Below are 25720 nucleotides of genomic sequence, written 5' to 3' on the forward strand. Positions count from 1 at the left end.
TAAACAACAGATCACCGCTGTCCACCACACCTCTGACCACTGACGAGCATTCATACTCATAGAACCAACATCGAATCCATCTCACATCACTCACGTCTAAGTGCTTGGATGACAAAGGTTCGATTCCCGCACAGATTAAATACTTAAATTACTTATGTATTTTATGTGTCATACTTACACCCAGTTGTTGCGGGTTTAGTTTAGTTGGACTTTGAGTCTGGTGTTTGTTACTTTGTAGGCTAAGCTTTAACTAACTAGGTACTAAGTACTTAAAAAACATAATGAACAAGACCGTAGACAATAGGTAACAGTAACAATATTGTGTGACTAGCTGACCCGCGCAACTTCGCTTGCGTTACATGAGCGTTACAATTTTTCCCCGTTTTTGTAACATTTTTCACTGGTACTCTGCTCCTATTGGTAGTAGCGTGATGATATATAGCCTATATCCTTCCTCGATAAATGGACTATCTAACACTGAATTTTTCAAATCGGACCAGTAGTTCCTGAGATTAGCGCGTTCAAACAAACAAACAAACAAACAAACTCTTCAGCTTTATAATATTAGTTATAGATAATGATGCTTACTAAAGGATATGTAGATACTTAGTATTTTATTGACGTCATATTATTCGTTTACAAGTTTTTCTTGTTTATATCTCTGTATTGTTACGATAGCTTTCAGGTTGGGGAGTAGGAGTGTTCATTCACAAATTAAATTCATACCACAACGTCAGAGGCGCGCCGAGCACTTTCAGCCTTAAAGAATTCTAAACTTTAAATTCATGGCCAAGAGCCCAAAATCGCTTGAGTCGCGAGCAGTCACGCACCCTTTTATCGGTAGGTACTATTCTCCCAACTAGCAAAAAAGTTATATAATTAAGATATTATACAACTAACAGACCTATAAGGCTTTTATAGCAGTTTTCAATCAACTTAACAATTTTAAAGTAGTGTTTTATTCGATGCTTTAGTTATATATCATTTAAATCATATAAATGTGTCTAGTAAACGGTATCTCAATTAATTTATTGGATGTTATAAAAACGTGTCTGTTACGACATTTACACAATAAGGCTTTGAGTCGAGTTAACGTTTCAGTCAGATAATAGTTATGAGCCGCCATTTTTATTTAAATTTAGACACTTTTATACGACAGTTAAATAATGAACTGTCTTTTAATGTTCGTGTAATTAACTATTATTAAACTATTATAAAGTTCAACATTTATGTAACTTTTAGCCTAAAGCTTTACACTTATATGACTTTAGTAAGTCATTTGATTGTTTAAACGATATTAAGTAATTTTTATACAACATAGTCGCCATTTTTTATTACATTCTTAATTATGGATCCCGGAAAGTGGAAAAGAATAAAAGGAGGGGTGGATTTAGAAGAAAAGTAAACAAAAATTATGAATCTTTAAAGATAGCAAATACATTTACTATTAATCTGGAAAAGGCCGGGCACAGCCAAAAAGAAAGTGGCTATAATGACAGTGGTTCCGTAGTACATTTTTCAACACTAAATCTGGCAAAGGCTGGGCCCAGTCAAGATAGGAGTTGTATAATTGAAAGTAGTTCCGCTCATCTTCTTTTATCAGAAGTCACACTGAGTAGCGAGGGTAATCACTCATGCTTGACATTTTGGTGACTTCTGTCTCAGCATTTTCCAGTGAAGCAATTCCACTTCTTTTGACGACGCATTGTATTGTTGACCAGGAATCTTCGGGACGGGAAAATGGATTCTTTAATAAATCCTCTACTTTTCGTCTTGGCCAATACAAGATACCATTTTCTTCCCATTTGTCAGGCACTGCTGTTAAAACTAACTTTCCCCTTTCCACAGTTTGTACAATTTTGTAAACCATGGTACCTAATTACCTTCCTAAACATAGAAAAATATCAGGGTTATTTACTGCTATATTTACACATCGAAAAAATCAAATCAACTATAACGCATCAACTATAATATACCTACTACAAAAACAACGACGTACTATAATTTATTAGTAGGTACGATCTACTAACAATTTATATTATTAATATTGAAGTTGTTTTGAAACTACTTCTCACACCAAAAGTCAAACTAAACTAAAATCTCATTTACCTAAACACAGCGCGAAACTAAACGCGGAGAGCGAGACGGAAGAAAGGGGAATCCCTTGAGGCAGAGGGACATTTTTATTGCGCATTGACTGTCTGTCTCACAGAGTAAACGACTGACTGCCCAAATTAGTGTGATGTTTTAATTGTAATATGAATGGTCTGTCTGATGGCGGCTTGACTTTTGACAAATTAATCTAGGTACATAGTTCGGCAATTATGTAAATATAGAAATATTGAATGGAATCCTACCTTATAATTGAATCAAATATGCAGAATAAAAATAAAATTAACAATTGCAATAACATTCATCTTCAGGAAAATGGTCATATATGGCAAACTTCTTACAGTTTCGGCACCAAAAGAAATCATAGTTTAATAGTTGTACTATGCTTCTATTGTTATGTATGATAAAATGTGTAAATATTGTCGAACTGGTAGGATAACCACATCCATAGCACTTCAGTGATAACTTAAAATGTGTGTTATCCCATGGCCATTTTAAATGTCTTAGCAATCTTAAGTCTTTTTTAGTTAAAAACTTGTCTACGTCTAAAAACATCACCATTATATTCCTGAAATATAAACGAAAACGGTTAACTTTAGAGTTCTGTTGGAAAACAAAAAGATTTTTTATTTTCCAACAGAACTCTAATTGAAACCGTTATGGTGGACAACATAAATCAAATAAAAAACATCTATAAAATCAATAGTTACCTACATGTCGTAAAGCGGTCGCCCAATAATTAGGTGGCCATATGGCGAAATCTATTAATGACAATTTATGTATTTTATTTAATAAACAAAGTGAAATACCTATATTATGAAGGCCCATTAAAATATGAGTAGGGATGACTATATATATTACCGAAAAAGTTAAATGCCCAAGTATCATCACCTCTCACCGCCCATCTTACACCACAATAGGCTTTCTTTACATTAAATAAATAATAACGATTTATAACGTTTGACTTACCTTTTTATGAAGTTTTCCAAAAACAAGTTGCTTTTTTGTCTAAGTTGTACTATTCGCGTAACGAAATGTATATAGAGGTTATCGTTTAACCATAACACGACTTTTATGTATAATAGTTTACATCTATACAAGGTTATAGTTACGCAGAAGTATAACTAGATAGGTACTGTTACAAAACATTTTAGTTATACTTGCAACGTCTATATGATTTTTACACAACGTAATTGACGCTGATGCGACTACAATACGACTCTTACACGATTTAAATGTTATAATAAGCTGCGCCCAAAACCGCGTCATATATACATACAAAAGACTTTTATATAACCATACTGATATGACTGAAAGTTAAATCAAAACGTTATTCTACCATTTATATGACATTATTTTGCTAGTTGGGCTGCCCATCGCTGACGGCCGCTACCGTCCCGGTGTGAATTGAACCTTGAACCTGAAACTCTATAGCAGTAGTACAGTGCGATGTTCCAGTCATCACGCGCCGCAGCTGCGTGTGGATTGTGCGTTCGATTCCCACATGGAGCTAATATAGGTACCTACCTATATAATATGTACAACTGTGTTCGACATGGTTATACTTTGCTTTTAATTTGTAAGTTTATACCTACATGTCCCCGCAACATTCGATTAATGATAAGTGTAGGCAGGAGATTTTCTCTTTTATAAATATTGCGGCTAGTCTACACAGTGGTTTAATCGTGGTTTCAAGCCTGTACAAGATTATATTTAAATAAAAATGGGTACAATAAAACAATTGCTTGAAATAAATTTATATTTGTATTTCGTATAAACGCTTAATAATATCTTTACATATTTACATTTATTTACAACCATTAAACTTATTTACATTTAGCAGTCTTTTGAGTCTCTAACTCTAGAATAATGACTTATAGAACATAACATTACTTTATATCAAATATTTAAAAACAAAACAATCAACGGAAATTACGAGTTCTTAAAATGGGCAATTTACACCTGGGTGCAAAAATGAACAATTATCACCTTGTCGACACGACCCTCGTCGTTGGAAATATATACAAACTGCTTTGCGACCACCTCGAGCACCACCTCTACCCCTCTGTGGACCATCCCAATTGCCAGCGTTTTTACCGCGCCAGTGTCCGCCGGCACCTCGACCACGCATTGCGCCACGGAAATTGCCTGGACCCGAAAAACCATCCGCACCCGGAGGTCCTTGAGGTCCCGACATGTTGAAGTCCATAGGGAACATATTCTGTTGCATATTAAATCCTTCCGGGGGCACGGGATACATTGGGTTTGGTCCCCCAAACATATCAGGTGACATCATCATATTTTCTGGAGGCATCATCATTCCTGGAGGCATGTTACCCGGCGGAATCGCTCCAGGGGGTATGGGGCCAGGCATACCATTTGGCATCATATGCGGTGGTACTCCGCCCTGCCATTCGTTAGGAACCATATTACCTGTTTGAAATCCTGGTGGAACACCAGGAAATTGTGTGTTTGGAAAGTTGTTGGGAAATTGGTTCATATTTGCTGGGAACATGGCAGGAACATTCATATTATTTGATGATGCAGGTGCATTTCCCTTGGGTTCAGGCCAAGGCATGTTTCTAAAGTCGCTGATGTTATCTTGATTGCCAGTGACATCTTCTAATGGTATAATGGTAGGCTCAGAATAAGGATGCGTTTCAGGATCTGGTTCAAAGGCGGAGTCAGGTATCATAGACTTGGAGAAATATAGCGGTTGCAAAGTGCCTTTTTGACGTACTGCCTGTAAATCTTTTTCTTTGCTGTTTTTGCCGTGTTCTACTTGTATTTGTCCACCGGCATCGACAGGAATCAACGGTCTCCAATTTGTTTTCTCTTCCATCACATCATCATTACTAAGATTCCTTCCCTTTTGGAACGCATCTCTTTCATGAATTCTTTCTAAGTATTTCATATCCGTGAAGGTCTTTGTTACATTAACTCTTTCAGTTTCGTCAAGTTCGAAGTATTGAATCTCTTCTAGTTCAGAATCAGGTTTCCATTTAATACTCTTTTTAGGACCTTTCCGTTTGTGGTAACACAAAACACCTTTAAGGCCATTAACGGTTAATGTATGAGGTTCATTTGTGTCCATTTTATCCTCATTGTCCTGTTCCGTTGTAGACGTATCTTGAGTATCATTAGTATCAGAATTTTTATCTGAAACTTTTTCTTTACTATCCTCAGCTTCAAGAGTATCTTGATAAAATCTTGGTGGCACGGATTTACTTTCGCTGGTTGGGCTGGTGATGCTTGTTGGAGTATGTGGTGGAGAACCCTCATTTGAAGGATTGCCATCTTTAGATCCACTAGTTCGTCGTTTTCTCTTTTTAGGGTCCTTTTTATTCGTGGCTGAAGCGTTTAAGGCGTCCATGAACATATCACTTTCTAACAGCATCATCGCTGTAACAAGGAAAAATATTTATGAATACGAATTGAATGTACAAGGTTAAAGTAAAAATACACATAAGTACACAAAGTTTAAAGTCTATAATGCATAACCACGGGTTCATATGGCACATATAATCTAAAGTGTTAAAGGCGTCAAACAAAATTTATTAATTCACATGACTGCGAATCAGTAGTACAAATTAACGGCGATATAAGTAATCAAATGCAATTCAGGAAATAACTTTTCGACCACAGCGCATAATGAAAATAGCCTGAAAAGATTATCCTTGACTCGTTACATATTTTTTCTAAGTTTCTAATTTTCATGTTGATTAATGTTAGGTATAGGAAGTGACCTATTTTCCAACTCTGTATTATTTCCTGTATAAATGAGACGGTACATTGTTAAACTAGTGTACCTGCGTACTGATTCCCTACAGGAAAGGAAATAATAACAAAATCTAAATCAGTGTAATTTCAATGCTCACTTTTCTACAACAACAAAGTTATGCGTAGGGATTTAAAAATCAATACCTACGTGACAAAATGTCTCAATTATAATTAATGAACTTGATAATACTTGATATCGCTCCTTATTCCAACAGGATATGGTAACTATGAGGCTTCATAAGATTAGATAGCTGCATAACTCCACTGAGTAAAAAGTAAAGCGGGCAGTCTTTACGCAATCTAAATCAACTGCAAATATCTTTAACGACTGAATCTAATATGCATGATGTGAATCTTTAAACAGTAAATAAATAGGTACGTAATCTAAACCCTGACCTACTCAACGTCTACGGAAACGAGTAGCTGTATAGGTATCTACATTCGGTCCACAAGGAATCGGCAAAAACCGTTACATACACATTACGCTATTACTTGAAGTGCGACTTCTGCGTATTGTATCATCGTACTTAGTAAGTTATTGACCTACATAAACGTCGTATGTACATTAAAACTAAAGTGATTGTTTCAACATGCTTGCATAGCGTCGTCACTTATGTAGATTTTGTTTATCTATGGGTACCTGACATGACCTGGGTACATGACTAAATTATTGTGCCTAGTTCTGCTGTGCTTTTTAGTGGTATTTATTTCCCCGAAACCAGGTTAAATCTAGATGTTTGGCAGCCTTAGAATGCCTCGTTCACTAAGTCTGTAAAATAAGGTCAGTCGTTTAGGGGCACAGTAATGAAAAGCAACTACAATAATTTATTAGTTTTGAAAAGCATTATAACTTATGCATGCATTGTTTTACGAGAATGGTGGTTGAAATACTTTTTCTTTCTAAGAAGAAATATTGAGCCTTCGAATAATCTGATTTTGTAATTGAAATTGGATGAGGAACCCGATGGACGATAGCTAACTTCTCATCCTATTTCCGCACAGCTATCTAATCATTTGTTGTAATATATTCATCTACTACGAAGATATTTTACATCACAAACTAAGTGAGTCATGAAATATTACTAATTAAGTACATATAAAACAAAACATCAACATAAGAACAAAACCGTAACTATATACCTACCTTACTCTTATGTACCTAAATATAAAATATAACTAGTTTCCTATTTAATTATGTTTGTGAAAACGACAAAAAATATATTATCGAGAGTTAACGACATAATATTAAGAGGATCTCTGACGACGTGTTTTAGATGCAGATGGCTTACGTAATCAATATATCTTAAGGTCAATGAACAGAGAAAGTCAACTCGTCGTTACGATAAAATAAACGTGTTGCGTTGCTTTACAACAAATAGTTGCCTAAAAATGATAAAATTTATGTATCTACTTAAGTAAATGTAAGTCAACAAAAAAGTTAGAAGGGTTCACGAAACACGACTAGCGTCGATTAATAAAAACTGGCAAAGTGAGAGTTTGTCGCGCACGAAATTTTATTAAGAATTGCGTGGTTTCGTAACCCGCTTTGGATAGCGGGGAAATGGTGACAGATGTTCTCATATTATATCTTCTGTATATCACCAAGCGCTGTAGAAATACCTTTGACCAATAACTTGAGTAATCGCTAATCTAATCAAGTTAGTAGCCCACTAACAGAGCAGTTACAATGCTCGACGGACGTGATGGTTAATTTAAAATTACTTCTGACCTACTCCCTTATCTACGAATAATGATTATGTGAGGGAATGTTTCATAGCAATTTGCAAATATTTGGGCTTATCGGTATATTTCGAAAATACCCGAAAATATCAAATAGCAATAACAAGATGCACATCCCAAAAAATATAGCGCATAAACCTGAATTCTAGTGATATCTTGCTGATTTGTTTTACATTGTGATTGCAAGCCATCATAATTATAGTGATTACGCTTAGTCAGCTAGTCTAAGTACTTTCTTCCTACGCCGACGTCGGTAGTCGAGCGTATATATGAGTATGAGTGACGTGCGCGATAGATTCTTTACGTAGGTAGATAATGAGATATAGAAGGGTCGCTCGACCGATTCAGCGTAGGAGGAAGGAATATCTAAAGGGCGTATAACATTCGCGGTATAGCGCACTATTTAAAGCGGTTGCCTGAGATGGCATTTAATTATATGATGGTGTTCGATACAAATAATAATTAGACATAATATGGTTGACCTGTTCGGAGCGGACAGTGGACACGCTAAATTTGGTCTCATATCTTTCTACTTTGGATTTTATATGTTATGTAGAAAATCTGCACAGTTCAAAAAGTCGGTTACTTAAACCTTTTATCATAGCGCTCCCTTCTTATCTTAGCCTGTATAGGTACCAAAATGTTAAGCTGTTAGGTAACTATATTAAAATTTACAACCGGGGCTATCTATCTTCATAGACTAAGGGTAAGACTCACTATCAACTCAAAAACACGACCGCACACGTGATAAATAATGCAAAGAATAATCATTTTTTGCTAGACATTCGTTTAAACGGCACTAAAATATTAGTTCTACTATATGCGATGGGGTGGATGGAAGTATGTAAGTTTGTTACTCTTACATGCAGGCTACGGAACGAGTTTGGATACAATTTTGAAATAGTAGATAGGATTAACATAGCGTCAGCGTCGGTGCATTTATCAAACCTGATACCCAAATGTGTATTTAAAAAAAAATTAACACGACCCAAAAGCTGTAATTTTCGCAATGTATGTTTTGAAATATTTAAAATGGACAAAATTTTGCAAAAAATATATTTTCTGCTATACTGTGTTAAAATTAATTATTAACGTCGTTACATTTAATTTAAGTTTTTGGGTCGTCCAGGAAAGATCTTTAAATGTACATAATATCACGTTTGGCAAGCGAAACTACGATGGTTTTAACTCCGGAATGTTATTTAACGCGGACGAAGTCACGAGTAGAAGCAAGTGCTTTTTAAAATTTAATGTTATGCTGTTACTGTATATAATAAAAACCCACTTATTTAAGAACTGCAATGCATACAAAATGATTATCTGGACATGTGATTTATGAGTTGGTTCCTTACATGGTGCCTTGTTATGCATCTGATCTATCGAACAACCCTACCGAGACTCGATTAGGCACAAGAGTATAACAATATAATACTAGGAACTTATTTTAATAGGTAGGTACCTCAAATATTAGGACGGCACGTAATTTATACTATGTGTATAAACATCCTGCCAGCCTAGCCCCAAACCACCGCCAGTCAAAACATGCGAATTATAATTATAAAAACAAGAACTAGCTAGAATATACAAAGTAAATAAATCGGGAAACGTAAAAAGCAGCAATTAGTTGCAAATAAATAACGAAATTTAGATAAAAGTCAAAAAATTTAACCAAATAGTAAATAAATAAAACTGAATGTCGAATATTAAATCGGTTCAATCAAAAATAACATGTACTGGATGTTAACATCATTGGTGACCAGGTGGTGGTCGCGTCAAAATGATTAATTAATAACAATAACTTTTATAACCATTTTTACAAATTGAAGAACATTGAGCATAATTCGAAGACATTATTGTTTGAAATACAAATCCTGTAACTTCAATATCTTTGTCCACATGATATTATTTTAGTAATTATGTTTTAAATATTAAAATTTTTTATTACGTTTTTAGTCACTTGTAGCTGATAGTCTTCACTTTCCTATTATTATTATTTGTTAAATTCATTTAAGCCTTTTGTTTTCCTTCGGCATTTTATATGGTACGTATTTTGTTTCGAATAAAGTTTTACCTACTCTGGTTTATAAATTATGGTTACAACTTACAATACGTAATAAAAGCGCGCTTAATGAATTTCAGCTAAGGTACGCATGGGAAATACTAAAAAGGGGCTTTCGAGGTACTGTAGTTATCGAATCGAAGGTACCTTAAATTCTAATGACTATTGCTGATAATAAATATATCAACAACACCATAAAAATATAACGTCGGTGCGCTTGCCGATCTGATAATGTGCATTCGAAGATTTTTTGGACGACCCAAAAATAGTAAAATTAGGTAAAATATAACAACGTAAATCATATAAATAGAACAAAATATAGCAGAAATGATTTTATTTTTCTAAATTATGTTTTTTTCACATTTTCAAGACGTCCTTGAAATGCACATATCAGGCTTGACAAGCGCACTTGTTAACCATTCGGCCATGTATTTATACGCTTTTATTTGAAGTTACCGCGAAACAAAATCGTAAAATAGCAATATAAGACCTATTAAATCTCTAAAATAATGCTAAGGATTTAATTGAAGTCAAGAAAAGACATGCATACAATTAAAACGAAAATGTTCACAACGCGTTCAGGAAAACAATAATATAAATTGTTCCTGATCATGACATGTATTTACTATTTTATGTGTTTATATCTAGCGGGGCCCCCTTAGCTAGAGCGATGAAAGTGATAAGAGCGGTTAGCTCGTTCAATGTACCTACCAAATATAATGAAATGGTCCAATGTACCTCCGTTGTATCCACAGAAATGACCTCTGAAGTTGATGTCCATCCAGCGGGGCCCTTCGTCGTTATCAGGCCGAGATACTTAAAAGTGATGTCAGACGAAACTTGGCCCAATGTACCTTTCTAGTCATGTATTTGTTCTTAAAAGTTTGTGATGATATACCTACCAGAAATTAAGTTTCAAAGTTTTGTCTAGCCAGCAGGGCCCTTTGTTATTTGTATTAACATATGCATAAAATGCAGACCATTCTTATGTCTTCCCAATGTACCTCACAGTTATTCACTATTTACCAAATTTTTCGCGGTTTTTCTACCTAAACAAAAAAATAAACTTTTCATACAAAATAGTCTGTTTGTGCAACACGGGGCAACCACAAAAGTATGGTCAGCAAATTCAAAATTAATTGTTATTTTGTATATCGGTAGCAATGGCCTATACCACCAGGACAATACTCAATCACAGATGTCAATTTATAGGAGTCCTTTTGTCTCAAAAAAAGTTTTTTCTGTTTACATACCATTGCTACCGATATACAAAATAACAATTAATTTTGAATTTGCTGACCATACTTTTGTGGTTGCCCCGTGTTGCACAAACAGACTATTTTGTATGAAAAGTTTATTTTTTTGTTTAGGTAGAAAAACCGCGAAAAATTTGGTAAATAGTGAATAACTGTGAGGTACATTGGGAAGACATAAGAATGGTCTGCATTTTATGCATATGTTAATACAAATAACAAAGGGCCCTGCTGGCTAGACAAAACTTTGAAACTTAATTTCTGGTATATCATCACAAACTTTTAAGAACAAATACATGACTAGAAAGGTACATTGGGCCAAGTTTCGTCTGACATCACTTTTAAGTATCTCGGCCTGATAACGACGAAGGGCCCCGCTGGATGGACATCAACTTCAGAGGTCATTTCTGTGGATACAACGGAGGTACATTGGACCATTTCATTATATTTGGTAGGTACATTGAACGAGCTAACCGCTCTTATCACTTTCATCGCTCTAGCTAAGGGGGCCCCGCTAGATATAAACACATTACTATTTTCTATAGTCTATACGGATAATTAATCAAATCTTAAGGATTAACTCGAACAATTATTAATAGCAGCATTTTCCTATTTAATTGATCTAATAGATATATAAAATGTATACATATTAATATTAAGTAAATATATAATATCAAAGATGTCGTTGCACTGCTAAAGGTTACCTCTGCCCACCGAAGCCATTAAAAAACCGCGTGTTGGGCGGATGAGCGAGGTTTTCGTGCAATTATACCTATTTCTTAATTTGGATAAACCCTGCTTCTCACAGCTTCCGTGGACAGATATTCCTTCTAACAAGTTGTTAAGCTATCGTATGTTTTACAAAACATAAACAATTGGTTTTTCTTTTCAATATCTACGTAAATGTTTATATTTAACTGTAACTGGCACAAAGCGGCTGATCAAAGTATGAGTGCATTGACTTTCAAATGTAGAATAGGCACCTACGACCAATACTTTTCATAATATTAATGAGTAGTATTAGGTAGGTATTTAGGGGGTAGTATATTATTATGTACCTACTTACAAATAATAAAACATTCTAGGTTCTGTTTTATTTAACACAAGGTGTATTGTGATGAATTATGAAATCTTGGCATTAGTTACACAGACCAGATTTAAATTACACAAAAAATTTGATTGAAGGTAACAAATACTGCAAAAGATTGTGAACACGTACGTAATGCCTTCAAACTACTGAGTGTAGTAAAGTCGAGCCGAATGACAAAGTGCCGGTAACATTGAGAAATCATCAGTACAGTAATATGAATAGGTACGGTATCTGCAGATGATAGATATCATCATAGTCGAGAATAAAATATCAATCCTTATATATTATATAGATAGTATCTTTTTCATTTCTTACTTTATGTGGCTATGTAGTAGGTAGGTACCTACGAAATTGTTTATTTATGTCATTGAAAATTATTTTCCGATTGCATCGATATCAGAATTGATAAAAGCATATCTATCCGTACCTAGCTTAATTACCTACCTAATCATTAACGGATTATAGAAAGTATTTTCTGTTAATGGTATTTTTTTAAATTGTTATTGATAATGCATAGGTAACAATCAAATTGATTATTTTATTAATCTGCCTATTCAACGCAAGGCATCTTAATGTCAAACGAGTAGGGCACGGTAAATTTTAGTAAAACTACACTAGCGTTCTAGACACTTGTTCCAATAGGAAATCACTTGTGCCAAATCTATAATTTCCCGAATATCTGGAAAAATTAACGTATCGTCAGCAGGCAAACATACCTGCTACAACTAAGTTGTCAAAAGTCAAAATATTTACGTTTACTGCTTTGCAGCAATAGCATGGCATCGTTAACTGCTTTACAGAGAATCTTATACTGAGCCACTACTTAGGCTAATAACGTTGGATTGAGTGAATACCGGTCATAACTAAGCGCGAAATTCCAGTAGACAGGTATCATAAAAACAATACCTAACCAAATTCTGTCAGTCTGAACAATTAAGTTAAGCAGGTACCTAACAACCGTCACCCCAAAAAATCAAAAGCCAAGACATGACTGATTGATGATGATGTGTACTCTTTTGATTCTTTGTTTAGTATAATTTGTTTCAGTTCCAGTCCACCTATACCTACCTAATAATTGACCAAATAATAGACAAAAACGTAACTAGATACCTAGGTACTTAATTTTTTTACTTACTTAATAATAGCGTTGCTCGTGAGCTGCTAGTTTGTTACCTATGTCTTTGGTTCTCCGTTCTGCTGGTTTTAACGCGATCGACAAGACTAAACCTCCACTAACAAAAAAAACCGCACGTATTATACCAATATAACCTCATTTACAGCTGTTTGCTTGCATTGTGTGTACCTACTTACAGGCACAATGTAAGAGGATAACAATATACAGGTATGTAGTTATGACAGCTATATATAATATACCTAAACATATTATATCACAGAATAATATGCTAGCACGTAGGTACTTTCTGTATAATTGCTTTATTATTCTCGCTATTTACCACATGCAAACTGTTGTGTGAATTTCACATTTTTGCCTACCACTAACTAGATTAAATAAGATATTATGTATATCTATACAAGTATTTCAAGCTGCAAATCTGGTCTGTTTATCTAATGTCACCTAGTAGTAGTAGTAGCCCATTTTAACTCCTTCATGCATTTTGTGTATATATTTGGGAAATACACAAAATCAGGAATCATCAATTCGCATTGTCGCTATCTAATAATATCTTGGTAGACAATCGTAATTATAACAGATATAGTTTATTTTGTGTCCTTTAAAATAATTTTTCGCACCGGTTTCATGGATAGCCGAAGATCCACATCCGATGCACCAGCCGATTTCAACAGCTCTGCAGCATGTCGACCGGACGATCCAGTAAAGGCGCGCTGGTAATTTCACCTCACGTTTACGTCTTTGAACAGAGTCAGGTTAACGGAAAGATTCATATTGAATTCAATATTTATTAGAAAAAAATACTTTACAGGTGATAAAAACACTTTAGGACCCGTTAAGTTATGCATTTTAGACTTACCACCGAAGACATAGCAACCTAAACTACTGAATACACTAGGTGACAATGGGAGAACTTGCCACCACCAATGTAAATCTGGAAAAAAAGAAAAATTTAGTAAAATATTTAACAATATGATAATAAAAAAATACTTACGTTTAGGTTTAGGAGGAATTAATTTTATTGCGCCGGGTTTTTCAACAGGTTCTATAATTTTTGGCTTCTTTTCGGGAGGAGGATCGCTGTGAACTGGAGACGGCCTTTTCGGTATTGGTATATTAGGCGGCAATGCAGGAGGGGTCTTTTTAGTTAAGACTGCTGCACGAGAAGGGGGTGGTTTAACTTCTTCTTCCAGACCATGTTTCCTAAATTTAGAATTGAATGTTTTAACTGTTTTAGGTTTAGGTTCGTCCGGTTTTCTAACTTCAATAGATATTGAAGGTCTTTCTTTCTTGGCGTCGCTCAATTTTGGAATTTTTCCTAATTTATGAACTGATGGCGTTTTATCATCTAACTTTTCATTAGTCTTGTCTTTTTTCTCTGACTTTTCTTCTTTCGCTTTATCCTTCGACTTGTCTTTTTCGGAAGACCTAGAACTTCGATCATCTTTAGATTTACTACCAGACGATGACGATTTTTCACTCGATCTCCGGCTGTCACTTTTTGATTTAGAACTATGAGATGAATGCTTATCCTTATCCTTAGACTTTTCTTTACTACTACTGCCACTACTGTTATGTCTACTAGAGCTGCTTTTCTGGCTGCTCCTATGTTTATCACTTGAAGAATGTGACCTACTTGTATGTTTAGACGAACTGCTAGATTTATTACTACTATTTCTATCATCTACTCTATCCCTATTTTTGCTTTTGGATTTATCTTTAGGCTTCTCAGTGTCTGAAAATGTTTCTGAAGCTTTACTTTCACTATCTTCATCAACATGCGAATGAGAAATAACTTGTTTTCCGTCCTTCAAACTGATTTTTAATACTGGCAAAGTTTCTGTTTCTTCTTCAAGTTCTTTTTTAATTTTATCATCAGTCAAATACTTGTCTGCATTAATGTTATTAGAATTCAATTTCTCTACTTTAACAGGCTCCTCAGTTTTAATTTCTGTCTTAAATTCTGTTTTAAACTCCGTTTTAAACTCTGTTTTAAACTCTGTTTTAATTTCTGTTTTAATTTCTGTTTTAATGTTGTTGACATTTATATCATTTTTGAAGTCTGAATTATTTTCTAATTTACATTCAGTTTTGACGACAGTATCAGAGTCTGATTGTGCATCAGATATTATCTGCGGTAAGTCTGAAAGCTGCACAGGAATAACTTGTTCACCTTTAACTGTTTTTAACCACTGTTCTACCAATTTCGACGCTAAGGCCCTGATAGCTGAAAAGACAAATTTCCTGTTTAATTATATAAACATAATAACGTATATTCAGAATAGCGAGAAAAAAATCAGTAGCTGCCAAAGTTCTAGGTAGCTTTCGTCTAGTTCTAAAATTGTCAAAATATTAATATGATTTGTATTGAAGAATATCAAAATGTTGCTTAGCTAAAAAATTTGGTTACCGCGATGTAATTCAATGAGGCGAATTAAGAGATATGGCGTCAATTTATAATTCCAAAATTATTTTCTGCTGTGACTTTCTTTCATAATAACACGTATGGTACCTTAATCTAGAACATTGGCATACGTAAATAGATCGCGTGGTGGGTAAAATGAGTGTAACGAAATGGTGTTAAAAGTAAAGAACTGTAGGTATCAGTCTTAATTAAATATTGACAATTGTTCAAGGTAATAAAAATAACTTTACTCACCAAAGTGGTCCTCATCCTTCGATAGTTCCTTTACTAATTTGGGACAATTATTGGTTTTCAAACGTTCTATGTCAACTGGGCATAATAATAACAACTCTAGCAATTCTTTGACTAGGGGCCAATTTTTGGCCGTTATGCTTTCCGTCAACCACATATGGACCAGAAGCCACCCCTCAGAGCCCATAAATAAACCAAGTAAATCAGTTTCAGTACATTTTAGTATCTGGATGTATATGCATTTAGATACCAATTTTTTTGAATACTTGGTCATAAGTCTGAAATAGAAAAATATTATTTGTAAATATAATAAATATTTAAGAATCATAATTCCGTCACAATGCTTTGAAAGTGTGGAAGGCGTATGATTGTAATACTTCGTATCGTCGTCTGCGAATATGCTCATCAAGTGGCCGTGCAAATTAGAAGTTAATAAAGGGGTTTTTACTATGATTGCCTTTGTCAAAAACCAAGACAGTATTCAGTATAAGGATCTATTACCAATTAACGTATAGTAGTCAACCTAATTAAAATACTAATTAAGGCATTAATGGGATAAAACTTACATAGCTAGCCTCTGCACTTCGTCTCTGCTTTTGATGCCGCCTTTGGGTGACAATAGCACACTAAGGCAGTTCAGCAGTTGGATAGGATCTATACGCGGCTGTAACAAATAATAAAAGCATATTAACTAATGAGAATAAGTCAAACTGCTTTACTAATAAACGTTATACTCGTGCATAGCTCGCGATAAGATACACAATATTCTGTATTCTTCTCTCACAGAGTTTCAAACTTGGCTGATAGTGACAAAATATCGTTTCAGAAAACTTCGACGTCATACAAATTAGGACGTCATACAAATTAGGAATATACCCTAATAATGAAATCTGTGCAAAAGAATAAACTTAAAAATATCATAGTGCCGACACTGCCAATCCGACACTGGTTTGATAAAATTCATTTGTTAAAAATAGTGCAGTCTTTGTTTTAATTGATATGGATGAGAAACGCCGTAAATCCTACAGCTTTAGCAGTAAGTACGTCTATCTTGAGCCCGCGTTGTTTAAAAACAATAGACACGATTCCTACGTTTTAAGTGCGGGTCCATGGTCTTATTTATCCCAGACCGCAATAATAAAAATAATAGGCTAGGGTGGGTGTTTAAAGGAACCGACTCGTCTAATGTCTCACGACTGATGTTGGTATGGCGCGGCCAGCAGGCCGCGTCAAGCAGATTCACGGTCGCAGTAGGCTGCACCTGGCATTGCCAGTCTAACACAGCCTGGCGCAGACTTCTGATTAACTGGCCTTGGAAAATCGCTGTTTGTAATGTCCCTATTTGCTCTAGCTCTCTGTGTGGACCTTTGGTTGGCGTCTAAACATGTAAAAGCTGTCAGTAAGTTAACACGATAATAACAGAACACCGATAAGTTTCAGTAGAAATTAAAGATGATGTATATTTTAGTTTTTTATCTAATAGATTATTGAAAATATTTAACAAGTTTCCTCTTTTTCAAGTCCGTTGTCCAAAAAATATTGAGTTTGGAAGTCACAATTTTCGTACAAGATACAATTCCCCGTCCCTATAACTCTAATACGTTTCAATAATTTTAAGTCTTGTAAAATATTTTTTAATTATATAATTATAAATGAATAAGAATTTGTTTCAAATACTTTGTATAAAAAAAAATTAACAATATATTAACCGCCGCATTTACGTACCTAGTTTTACCGAGCACGATCGATCGCGTGCAGCTGACCCGCACTGCGGTGGCGATATAACAGTTATAATAGGATAGGAGAGACCTCCATGCATTCTCTGGTCGCGATTTACCCAAGTAGGTATGTGTCCTAATGTTATTATTTTAGTCCGTCTGATTCATTCTGCTCATATGAGTAATTTCATGACAATATTATGCACGTACTTTTTGCTTTTATAACGTTACCGAATAAATATTTTCAGCACATATCATCAGATTTTTTTTTGGAAGTAGGTATAATAAAAAGCAGTCCAAGAAGGAAACCAAATAAAATATCAAAAAAATATCCTCGCGTAGTTTTTTCGCTCTACACACAAATCTTATAGACACAAAAATGTTTCCCTAATAACATTAGATTTGACATACATAATTTAGCGAATTTTGGTGAAACAAAATTCCATATTATCACATAATTATTATGCAAATCTCCAATGTCTTATTTAAAAAAGCCCGAGCGGAGCGCCATAAGTGAATTGAAAAGACAAAATACCTATTCTGATAATGCTTAATTTATAACTACGCATGGCGGCCCTGAGTTTGTCAGTCTACACGTAAGACCGGTTATTCATTACTACTATGTCTACAGTATTACATGACTTGTAGCAAATTGTATTATCAATACATGAGATAGCTAAATAAAGAATATATAAAAAGCTATGATAGCATAGTCATGCCCAAATTATGAACCTAATTACCTTTATGGAAAAAAAAAACTTTCTATAAACTGTAGAATACTTCAGACGGATTCATTATCGATATCTGCCTGGCAAGAAATTTCATCGATTCTCGGGACTATTGCGATTTCTACAATAATGTGATGCAATGGTCAGTTCTATTTTTTCAAGGTAAGGCGAATTAGTTTTATATGAAGTATGGCGCAAAGTAGGTGCTGTCTAAAAAGTAAAAGTAAGTACCTAGGTACAATTTGTACAATGGTCTTAAATCAATGTTAGGGATTAGGGACACACTATTAATACCAATATTATGCCAATACCCAGCTGTTACGCGATTCCACGATCAGAGATTTGATAGGTCCGTTTACGTAAAATACAGATTTCCGTATTTTGGTTAGAGACCCGGGATCAAAGTCTAGTCAGCGTTATTGCGCAGTTTGGTTTCATACCTAGTTTACGTTGTACGTGAACAAAATGGTTGCCATTGCCCTTCTCTTTGTCTCGAGATTACGTCATCGACTACGTACTTTTAGGTGTACCTACTTCTATAACGAAATGATTCACCCTAAACTCCTGGTTATACCTATTTTTAGGCTATCTCGTAAAACAAATTCATTTGGCTGTGCAATAAGCACTGGATGGCGGCAGCTACGAAATAACTATGTAACGTGTAATGTGCTACAAATAAACTTCTTCGAGTATTATACGATTAAAAATTACAGGCATTTTTAAATGAATAAATGTTAAAACACATATTTAGTCAAAACTTACCATTATTAGCTATTACTTCAAAAAATAACACGACACCCAACTCCACAATGTGCCACGCCCCTAAACTCCAGACACAACATGGCGTCTCGTCATCGTGTTGTACAATCTATCTTGCACGTAGATTCACTTATTTTCTAATTTGATCAGTTCATTAACAGTTAACAGAACAAGTTACACTATTTCCAACATTTAGTATGTAATATTATAATGTCTATAATCACAGATGTGACCTATTATATTTTTAGGTAATATTTAGTAAGTAGTTTTCGTTTCCTATAGCTGTTACGGTTGCAACATTTAATTTTATCCTTGCAAATATAATAAAATAGCATTAAATTTATAAAATTATTCGACACTTAAGAATCAGTGAGTTGGCAGAATTCCAAGCCAAGGCCAGCTAGGCGTTCGATCCGGAACACGAAACGGCTGGCTAGCGGAGAGAATGCTTGAAGAATAAAGAAATCGAACGACCAGAAGAACGGAACGGATGGTAACTTGAATGAAATGAACGATCGTAGTAACAGGAAAAGGATACCGGTCTTACTGAATGACAAAAATATACTTCTAAATCTTCTAATGCCTTAGAAACTACTATAATTATATATTATAAATAATTGATCGGCAAATGATGTGCAAAGCGCAGAACTCACCAATGGCTTCTCCCAAAATACAAAGAGTAATTCGTAGCCCTCAGAAAGTTTCAAAAGCTTTAAATATGAATTTAAAATAACCGCGGTTTGTTGGCTTTATTTCATGCTGGCGAAACTCTATAACTCCACATCAATATAAAATTACCCTGATATGAAATTATTTGACCAATAATGCTTGTAAATTATGAAACAAGTATCTTTCGACTTAGCGGTGAACGAAACCCTGCTAAAAATATTATACTATATTTAGTAATATTTTTGTTATCGGTCATACTAAAGACCGGAAAACCGAATAAGAAAGGAATAAAGAGAAAACAAGGAATGCTTTGTGTTGCCAAGGTTTTCAAATTTTCATACTTTAACAAAATATATTACCTACCTATACTACGATTACCAATAGTTGTGAAAACTTATCAAAATCGATGAATGAAGTTTTAGAACATTTTTATTCAATAAATAAAGACAAATTATTATTTATCTAGTAAATTATTAATACTTTAAATCAGTCACCTATTAATAATTACCTAAATGCATTTATTCAAACTAGCAGGTCGGCGCAACCCTACTCGCTGTCGCATCATCTCAAATGTGTGACATTGTCATGTGTCATATGTCAATCAATCGAATAATTTATTTCAGTACCTATATTTTAATGTACTAGGTACGGATTTTCCTCCGAATTCTTCCTACGTTTAGTTTAAAAGTACTTCATATCGATTCAATTTATCAGTGTATACAATTTACTATATTTAATTCTATTTCCGAAATCTAGGTTCAATAGTTATTTGATCAAAAAGTGGGAAATCTATTCTTCGTAACAATGTGGAGCGATTCTTTGCTTATAGTTTTTATTTCGATTTGTACAGCCTTTTTAGGTGAAGGTAAGATGACGATATTATACAGAAAGTGTATTATCTACCTAACTATAAGCTATTCAAGATTTAAGTTATAATTTGACATCTTTTCGGTTCACAGGTTTAACATGGATATTGGTGTACCGAACAGAAAAGTATCAAAAGCTTAAGGTAGAGGTTGAACGTCAAAGTAAAAAGTGTAAGTATAGAATCTAATTAGCATATGTTTACTAAATCATTTTATCGATTTTTTTTGTAAATAGAGGCTTGATCATGGGTTATGAATTACAGTAGAGAAACGCAAAGAGGCACATGGAGATTCATTGGATAAACAGCACAAAAAGAAAATCGAAAGGGAGGAGGAAAGACTTAAAAACAACAACAGAGATCTCTCATTAGTCAAAATGAAGTCTATGTTTGCTATTGGTTTTGCATTTACAGCTCTTCTTAGTATGTTTAACAGCATGTAAGTAATTTAATGTTATATTCTATAGTATAGTGATATATCTTACTAAAGATTGGCAGTCTGACTGCCCTAAGTTGAACAAATAAGTTCAGCGTTTAAACAGTCTACACTTACTTTGTATACCCATACTCTAGTATTCTTTATAGTACTATGAATATAGCAGCAAACCAGATTGCTGCTACATCCATATATTACCATTTTATTGCACACCTAAACCTGGACTAATAGAACTGAACCAATTTTAACAATGTGGCTATTTATTTAATGGTTTTTGTATATTATATTTCAGTTTTGATGGAAGGGTAGTTGCCAAGCTGCCTTTCTACCCCATTTCATGGATACAAGGACTCAGCCATAGGAACCTTCCAGGGGATGATTACACTGACTGCTCATTCATTTTCTTGTACATATTGTGCACTATGAGTATTAGGTGAGTAAGATGTTAATGTGTTAACTAATGTAAATAAAATAATATTACTGGCACTAAAACTGTCTTATGGTTGTATTTAAGGAAATTATTCAGTTAAAGGTTTAGTAATGTGTAATTAAAGTATGTACTAATCATATTTTTATTTACAGGCAAAATATCCAGAAGCTTCTAGGTTTTGCTCCATCTCGTGCTGCTTCTAAACAGGGTGGAGCTTTGTTTGCTGCACCACCACCCCAATTTAAGTAAAATTTTGTTACGTAAGAATACATAAATAAGCCACACCTTGCTCCCATGGAGTTTAACAGAGCCTGAAAAATACTACTTGTTTCAATCCTTGTAAACTTACTTTATTTCATCCATGTTCATACACCTATTTGCTCATTTATCACAAGGTGTGGTTTAAGTTTAAAATTTTATATTTTAATTTTGTTGGTTGTAATAAAAGTCATAATTTATTTTGAACCTATTAGTGTTTTTATTTTATAAATTACCTAATTTCTAATATACATTAAATTCTACTAATGCTTCATTCATTAGAAATCTATCAAAACCAAATCTTGTCAAGTCTATGGTCATATATTGACTGTCAATTATTAATTCAGTTATAGCTTTGCCTATACCGGGTGCATGTTGACAACCTGTAATAAAAGGATAATGTTAAAAGTTAGCATTGTGTCTGAATGAATCAACAAACCAAATATGAGTAAGCATATTTTAACATTGTGGAGAATGAAATATATACTAATCACAACTTTTTTTAAATTTGATAACCCATAAGTTCAACATCACTTATATTTTCAGTAGTTACTGATATAATTGAAATTCAATAAAAACAAAAATGGAATAATTTTGGAGCACAGACTAAGATTTTTAAGTAATATAAAATGCGCATACCTAATCTACCAAAGCCAGTTGCTAAAAATAAATTGTTGTGGTAGGGATGTGGACCTAGTATGCCAGAATTATCGTAAGTATTACAATCATGGCTTTCTTTTGTAAACTTATTGATCTGAAAATAAAAAAAGATATTAGTGCTGCAGCTGTAGCTATTGCAACAAAAAACTTTGATTATATGATCAACTTATTTTTATTGATCATTTATTAAACATATCTACTAACTAAACAGGTTTTAAAACTAGGAGTAATACATACCTCAGCATTTTCACAGCTTGGGAATCTATTTATTAATGAAGGTTTAATTAGCTTCTCTAAATATTCTTGTTCTGACATATTCTTGGTATCATCTTTCATCAGAGGTAAGTTTCCACATAGCAAGTTATTTTCCATACCATTTCTCATTAACCACAAGCCTGTTGTGTCCATTACCATTGGAGTACATAGTCCTGTTTCAGATGCTTTTCCTTCAACTGAATACACATTGTATTCCCTGAAAATGGTTTTAGACAAGTACACAATGGAGAATGTTACCTAATTTTGATTTTTAGCACTCCATATTCTCGTTTAAAAATAAAAAATACTGGTGAAAGAATTACTTCGATACGTCAATTAGTTTTCGATTTATAAGTAAAACAAGTCGTAACCGCACGACGCTAGCTCTCGGTGACGGTGTGACGTCACTCTACACTTGCTCAGTCTGGCTCACACAGTCCGCTTGAGGTCGCGCGCTCGGTGCGTTGAAATTATTCCTAAATACTTTTAAAAATGTTCAATTCAAACACTAGGAAATCATATTTTGTGCCTAAATGTAATTTAATATTATGTAAGTAAGTACATAAGTAATAATAAATAACTTCATCTTATAATAAAACAATTTCTAACCGGTTTGATCGCGAGTTTATTGATTTTACTGTGGCAGGAAAAATGTAAAATCGATAAGTATGCGATTATTTCGGTTAAAAACTGTTTCATTATAATATGCAGTGATCGTAAATATTTATCTAACATTATTACTTATTATACCTATGTATAATATACTAGAATCCGTCCACGACTTCGTCTGCATGGAAACCCTTCCCGCGTAAATCCCGATCCTTCGGGAACTCGAGGATAAAAAGTAGTCTATGTGTTATTCTGGGTCTTCAGGTATATATATTATCAAATTTCATCGTAATCGGTTCTGTCAAATTTGCGTGAAAGAGTAACAAACATCCATACATACTTACATACCTACATACTTACATACATACATACATATACAAACATACGTACATACATACATACATACGTACGTACGTACACACATACATACGTACATACATACATACAATGACATATGTATGTCATTGTATGTATTACTTATGTACTTATGTATGTACATATATACATTCTCACAAACTTTCAAATTTATGATATTAAGTAGGATTTCGGAAGCAACAAAACCTCTATTTGTTTCACAAATAATTCGCAACCCTTATTCCATTTATTTTAGGTACATTATCCGATTGCCCTTTTTAAAATCCTTTATCCATTTTATTAATCGAATAGTATTTACTATTATTATAAGTTATTTTATACATAAGCGGACGAAAACACAACAAAATACTACGCAAGCTATTACACCTACAACAACGATTGGCGACTTAATACTAAGCGGGACGCGGCCCGCGCGGCGCGGTAAAGTAGTATGACGTCACAGCCGCTAACGCGGCTGTTAGCGGGACTCGTTATTTTTCGAAACTTTGAATGCTTATAAAATCAAAACTATTTGGTATTTTTGACTAAAACAAAAACTAGTTTATATGTATACATACAGGCTATACTGTGTCAAAATTTCAAGTGATTTGGCATACCTAGTAACATTCTCCATTAGTAGAGTAGAGCCTATGTATTCAAAACAAATAAAAATAAATAATTTTTATAGTTAATAATTCTAATGAAGTTGCTTACCTTTTCTCTACTGGTAGTGGTATTTGTAAAATGTCTTTCCCTGTGCCTATTCCTGCTAGTTTAGCAAGATGACCAGAGTTGCTTCCTGCGGCTAAGACACATACAGCAAACTTAAGTGCGTATTCCTCGTTATCTTCAGTTCTATATATTACTTTATTTATTCTCCGAAAAGTTCCTGGTGTGACTCCTTCCATAAGAACATCCTTTTGTTTTTCTACATCAAAACCTACTACTTCAGCATTGACATAAGTGGTGCCGAGTTCTTTCGATTTTTGTACAAGGGCCTTTAGTAATGACCAAGAATTAAATGTGCCTTCACCTTCAATAGCCATGCAACCTGTAAAACAAAAAAATTAAGAGAATTATTAGTTTAATTTTTATCAAATTCTATGCTTAACTTTGGTCTAGTAAACTTTATACTACCTAATTTGATATCCTGGGTATTGATCCATGGAAACCTCCTATTTATCTCTGTTTTAGTTAAAACCTGATTTCTGACACCAAGCTCATTGAGCATGACAATATTTTCTTCAAGCTTATCTGCATATTTCTCACCAGCTAATACCAAGGAACCAGTGGGGGTGTATTGAAGATCACAGTCTTCATTCAATGTTTCCCTTACACCTCTTAAGAAATCTATTGAGTACTTAGAAAGGTGAACATTTTCAGGCAATGAAAAATGTTGGGAAAGTGTCCCCAAGACTACATTATTCTGTGCTTTCTTGAACTGAAACAAACCAAACAACAAATATGAAAAACATTTGAAAATAATAATGCTAAGAACTAATACCAATTTACTCCAGTTACTCTTATGGTTTTAAATGGAGAATATATAAAGTTACACAGGAATATTAAGTACTATGTGTCCATAAGTAAATTTTACCCGTTCATCTATACCAAGAACATTTCATAACTAAATAATTTATAGAGTTTACCGTAAAATCCTTTTCTATCACTACAACAGAGAGACCTTCACCAGTTCTAGCTTTTAGTGCATGTGCAATAGCTGATCCTATATGACTTCCTCCAATTATGACTATGTCAGAGTGCTCTGGATACACAAAGTCTTTCTTTTTATTGGAAAATGATGGCATGTCTATTGCAAGAACATCTAATGTTTTCTTGAATGGATCTTTTCTTATATTCCGGGCAAAGTAGCGAACATTGGTTAGTTTTCTTCCATTGCAAAAAATATTGTTAAGCAGCTTCGTCGCCATAATTGGTTTATTTATGTAACTAGTGTAGAATCAATATGCTTTTAAGTTTCAGTTATCATTGGTTGTAATTCATATTCGATTTATTGCAGCACACAGAACAGAGTTGACAGTTTCTAATGCAGCTGAATTCAACTGCTTGATTTACACTTTACACTTTACAGCTGTTTTTGACAAATAGGTAGTTTGTCTATGCGTATATTGCGTATTAAAGAGGTCCATTCCGTCC

The 25720-nt window shown here is 34.1% G+C and overlaps 3 protein-coding genes and 1 long non-coding RNA gene across 4 annotated transcripts; 1 reads left to right on the top strand and 3 right to left on the bottom strand.

Annotated features, from left to right (window-relative positions):
• Positions 1 to 1360: 1360 nt before the first annotated feature.
• LOC142986764 (uncharacterized) lies at positions 1361 to 3312 on the bottom strand. Its single transcript, XR_012960423.1, has 3 exons — positions 3082 to 3312; positions 2358 to 2680; positions 1361 to 1887 (listed from the first exon to the last, which is right to left on the bottom strand). It is a non-coding gene; the product is annotated as an uncharacterized LOC142986764 (long non-coding RNA).
• Positions 3313 to 3857: 545 nt separating this feature from the next.
• On the bottom strand, positions 3858 to 19500 carry PNUTS (Phosphatase 1 nuclear targeting subunit). Its single transcript, XM_076136040.1, has 5 exons — positions 19031 to 19500; positions 16389 to 16486; positions 15826 to 16100; positions 14161 to 15393; positions 3858 to 5514 (listed from the first exon to the last, which is right to left on the bottom strand). Exons 1-5 carry the CDS (start codon positions 19031 to 19033, stop codon positions 4055 to 4057), a joined length of 3069 nt encoding a protein of 1022 aa, XP_075992155.1. The 5' UTR covers positions 19034 to 19500; the 3' UTR covers positions 3858 to 4054.
• Positions 19501 to 20284: 784 nt separating this feature from the next.
• Positions 20285 to 21892, top strand: LOC142987345 (calcium load-activated calcium channel). Its single transcript, XM_076136043.1, has 5 exons — positions 20285 to 20561; positions 20656 to 20733; positions 20826 to 21000; positions 21290 to 21430; positions 21580 to 21892. The coding sequence occupies exons 1-5, from the start codon at positions 20501 to 20503 to the stop codon at positions 21674 to 21676; spliced, it is 552 nt and encodes a 183-aa protein (XP_075992158.1). The 5' UTR covers positions 20285 to 20500; the 3' UTR covers positions 21677 to 21892.
• l(2)37Bb (FAD-dependent oxidoreductase domain containing lethal (2) 37Bb) lies at positions 21882 to 25667 on the bottom strand. The gene is made up of 6 exons (XM_076136042.1): positions 25213 to 25667; positions 24701 to 25004; positions 24278 to 24614; positions 22583 to 22817; positions 22325 to 22439; positions 21882 to 22068 (listed from the first exon to the last, which is right to left on the bottom strand). The coding sequence occupies exons 1-6, from the start codon at positions 25492 to 25494 to the stop codon at positions 21929 to 21931; spliced, it is 1413 nt and encodes a 470-aa protein (XP_075992157.1). The 5' UTR covers positions 25495 to 25667; the 3' UTR covers positions 21882 to 21928.
• Positions 25668 to 25720: the final 53 nt, after the last annotated feature.

This window comes from Anticarsia gemmatalis, chromosome 3 (assembly GCF_050436995.1).
Source record: "Anticarsia gemmatalis isolate Benzon Research Colony breed Stoneville strain chromosome 3, ilAntGemm2 primary, whole genome shotgun sequence".
Lineage (NCBI taxonomy): Eukaryota > Metazoa > Arthropoda > Insecta > Lepidoptera > Erebidae > Anticarsia > Anticarsia gemmatalis.

Excerpts from the sequence above, each read along its gene's own strand:
- PNUTS (XM_076136040.1), bottom strand. Across the intron at positions 15,394-15,825 it reads GAAGGATGAGGACCACTTTG|CTATCAGGGCCTTAGCGTCG; the intron begins GTGAGTAAAGTT and ends TTGTCTTTTCAG. Across the intron at positions 5,515-14,160 it reads AATTCCTCCTAAACCTAAAC|CGATGATGCTGTTAGAAAGT; the intron begins GTAAGTATTTTT and ends TCCTTGTTACAG.
- LOC142987345 (XM_076136043.1), top strand. The coding sequence starts at position 20,501 with ATGTGGAGCGATTCTTTGCTTATAGTTTTTATTTCGATTTGTACAGCC. Across the intron at positions 20,562-20,655 it reads TACAGCCTTTTTAGGTGAAG|GTTTAACATGGATATTGGTG; the intron begins GTAAGATGACGA and ends TTCGGTTCACAG. Across the intron at positions 21,001-21,289 it reads CTTAGTATGTTTAACAGCAT|TTTTGATGGAAGGGTAGTTG; the intron begins GTAAGTAATTTA and ends ATTATATTTCAG.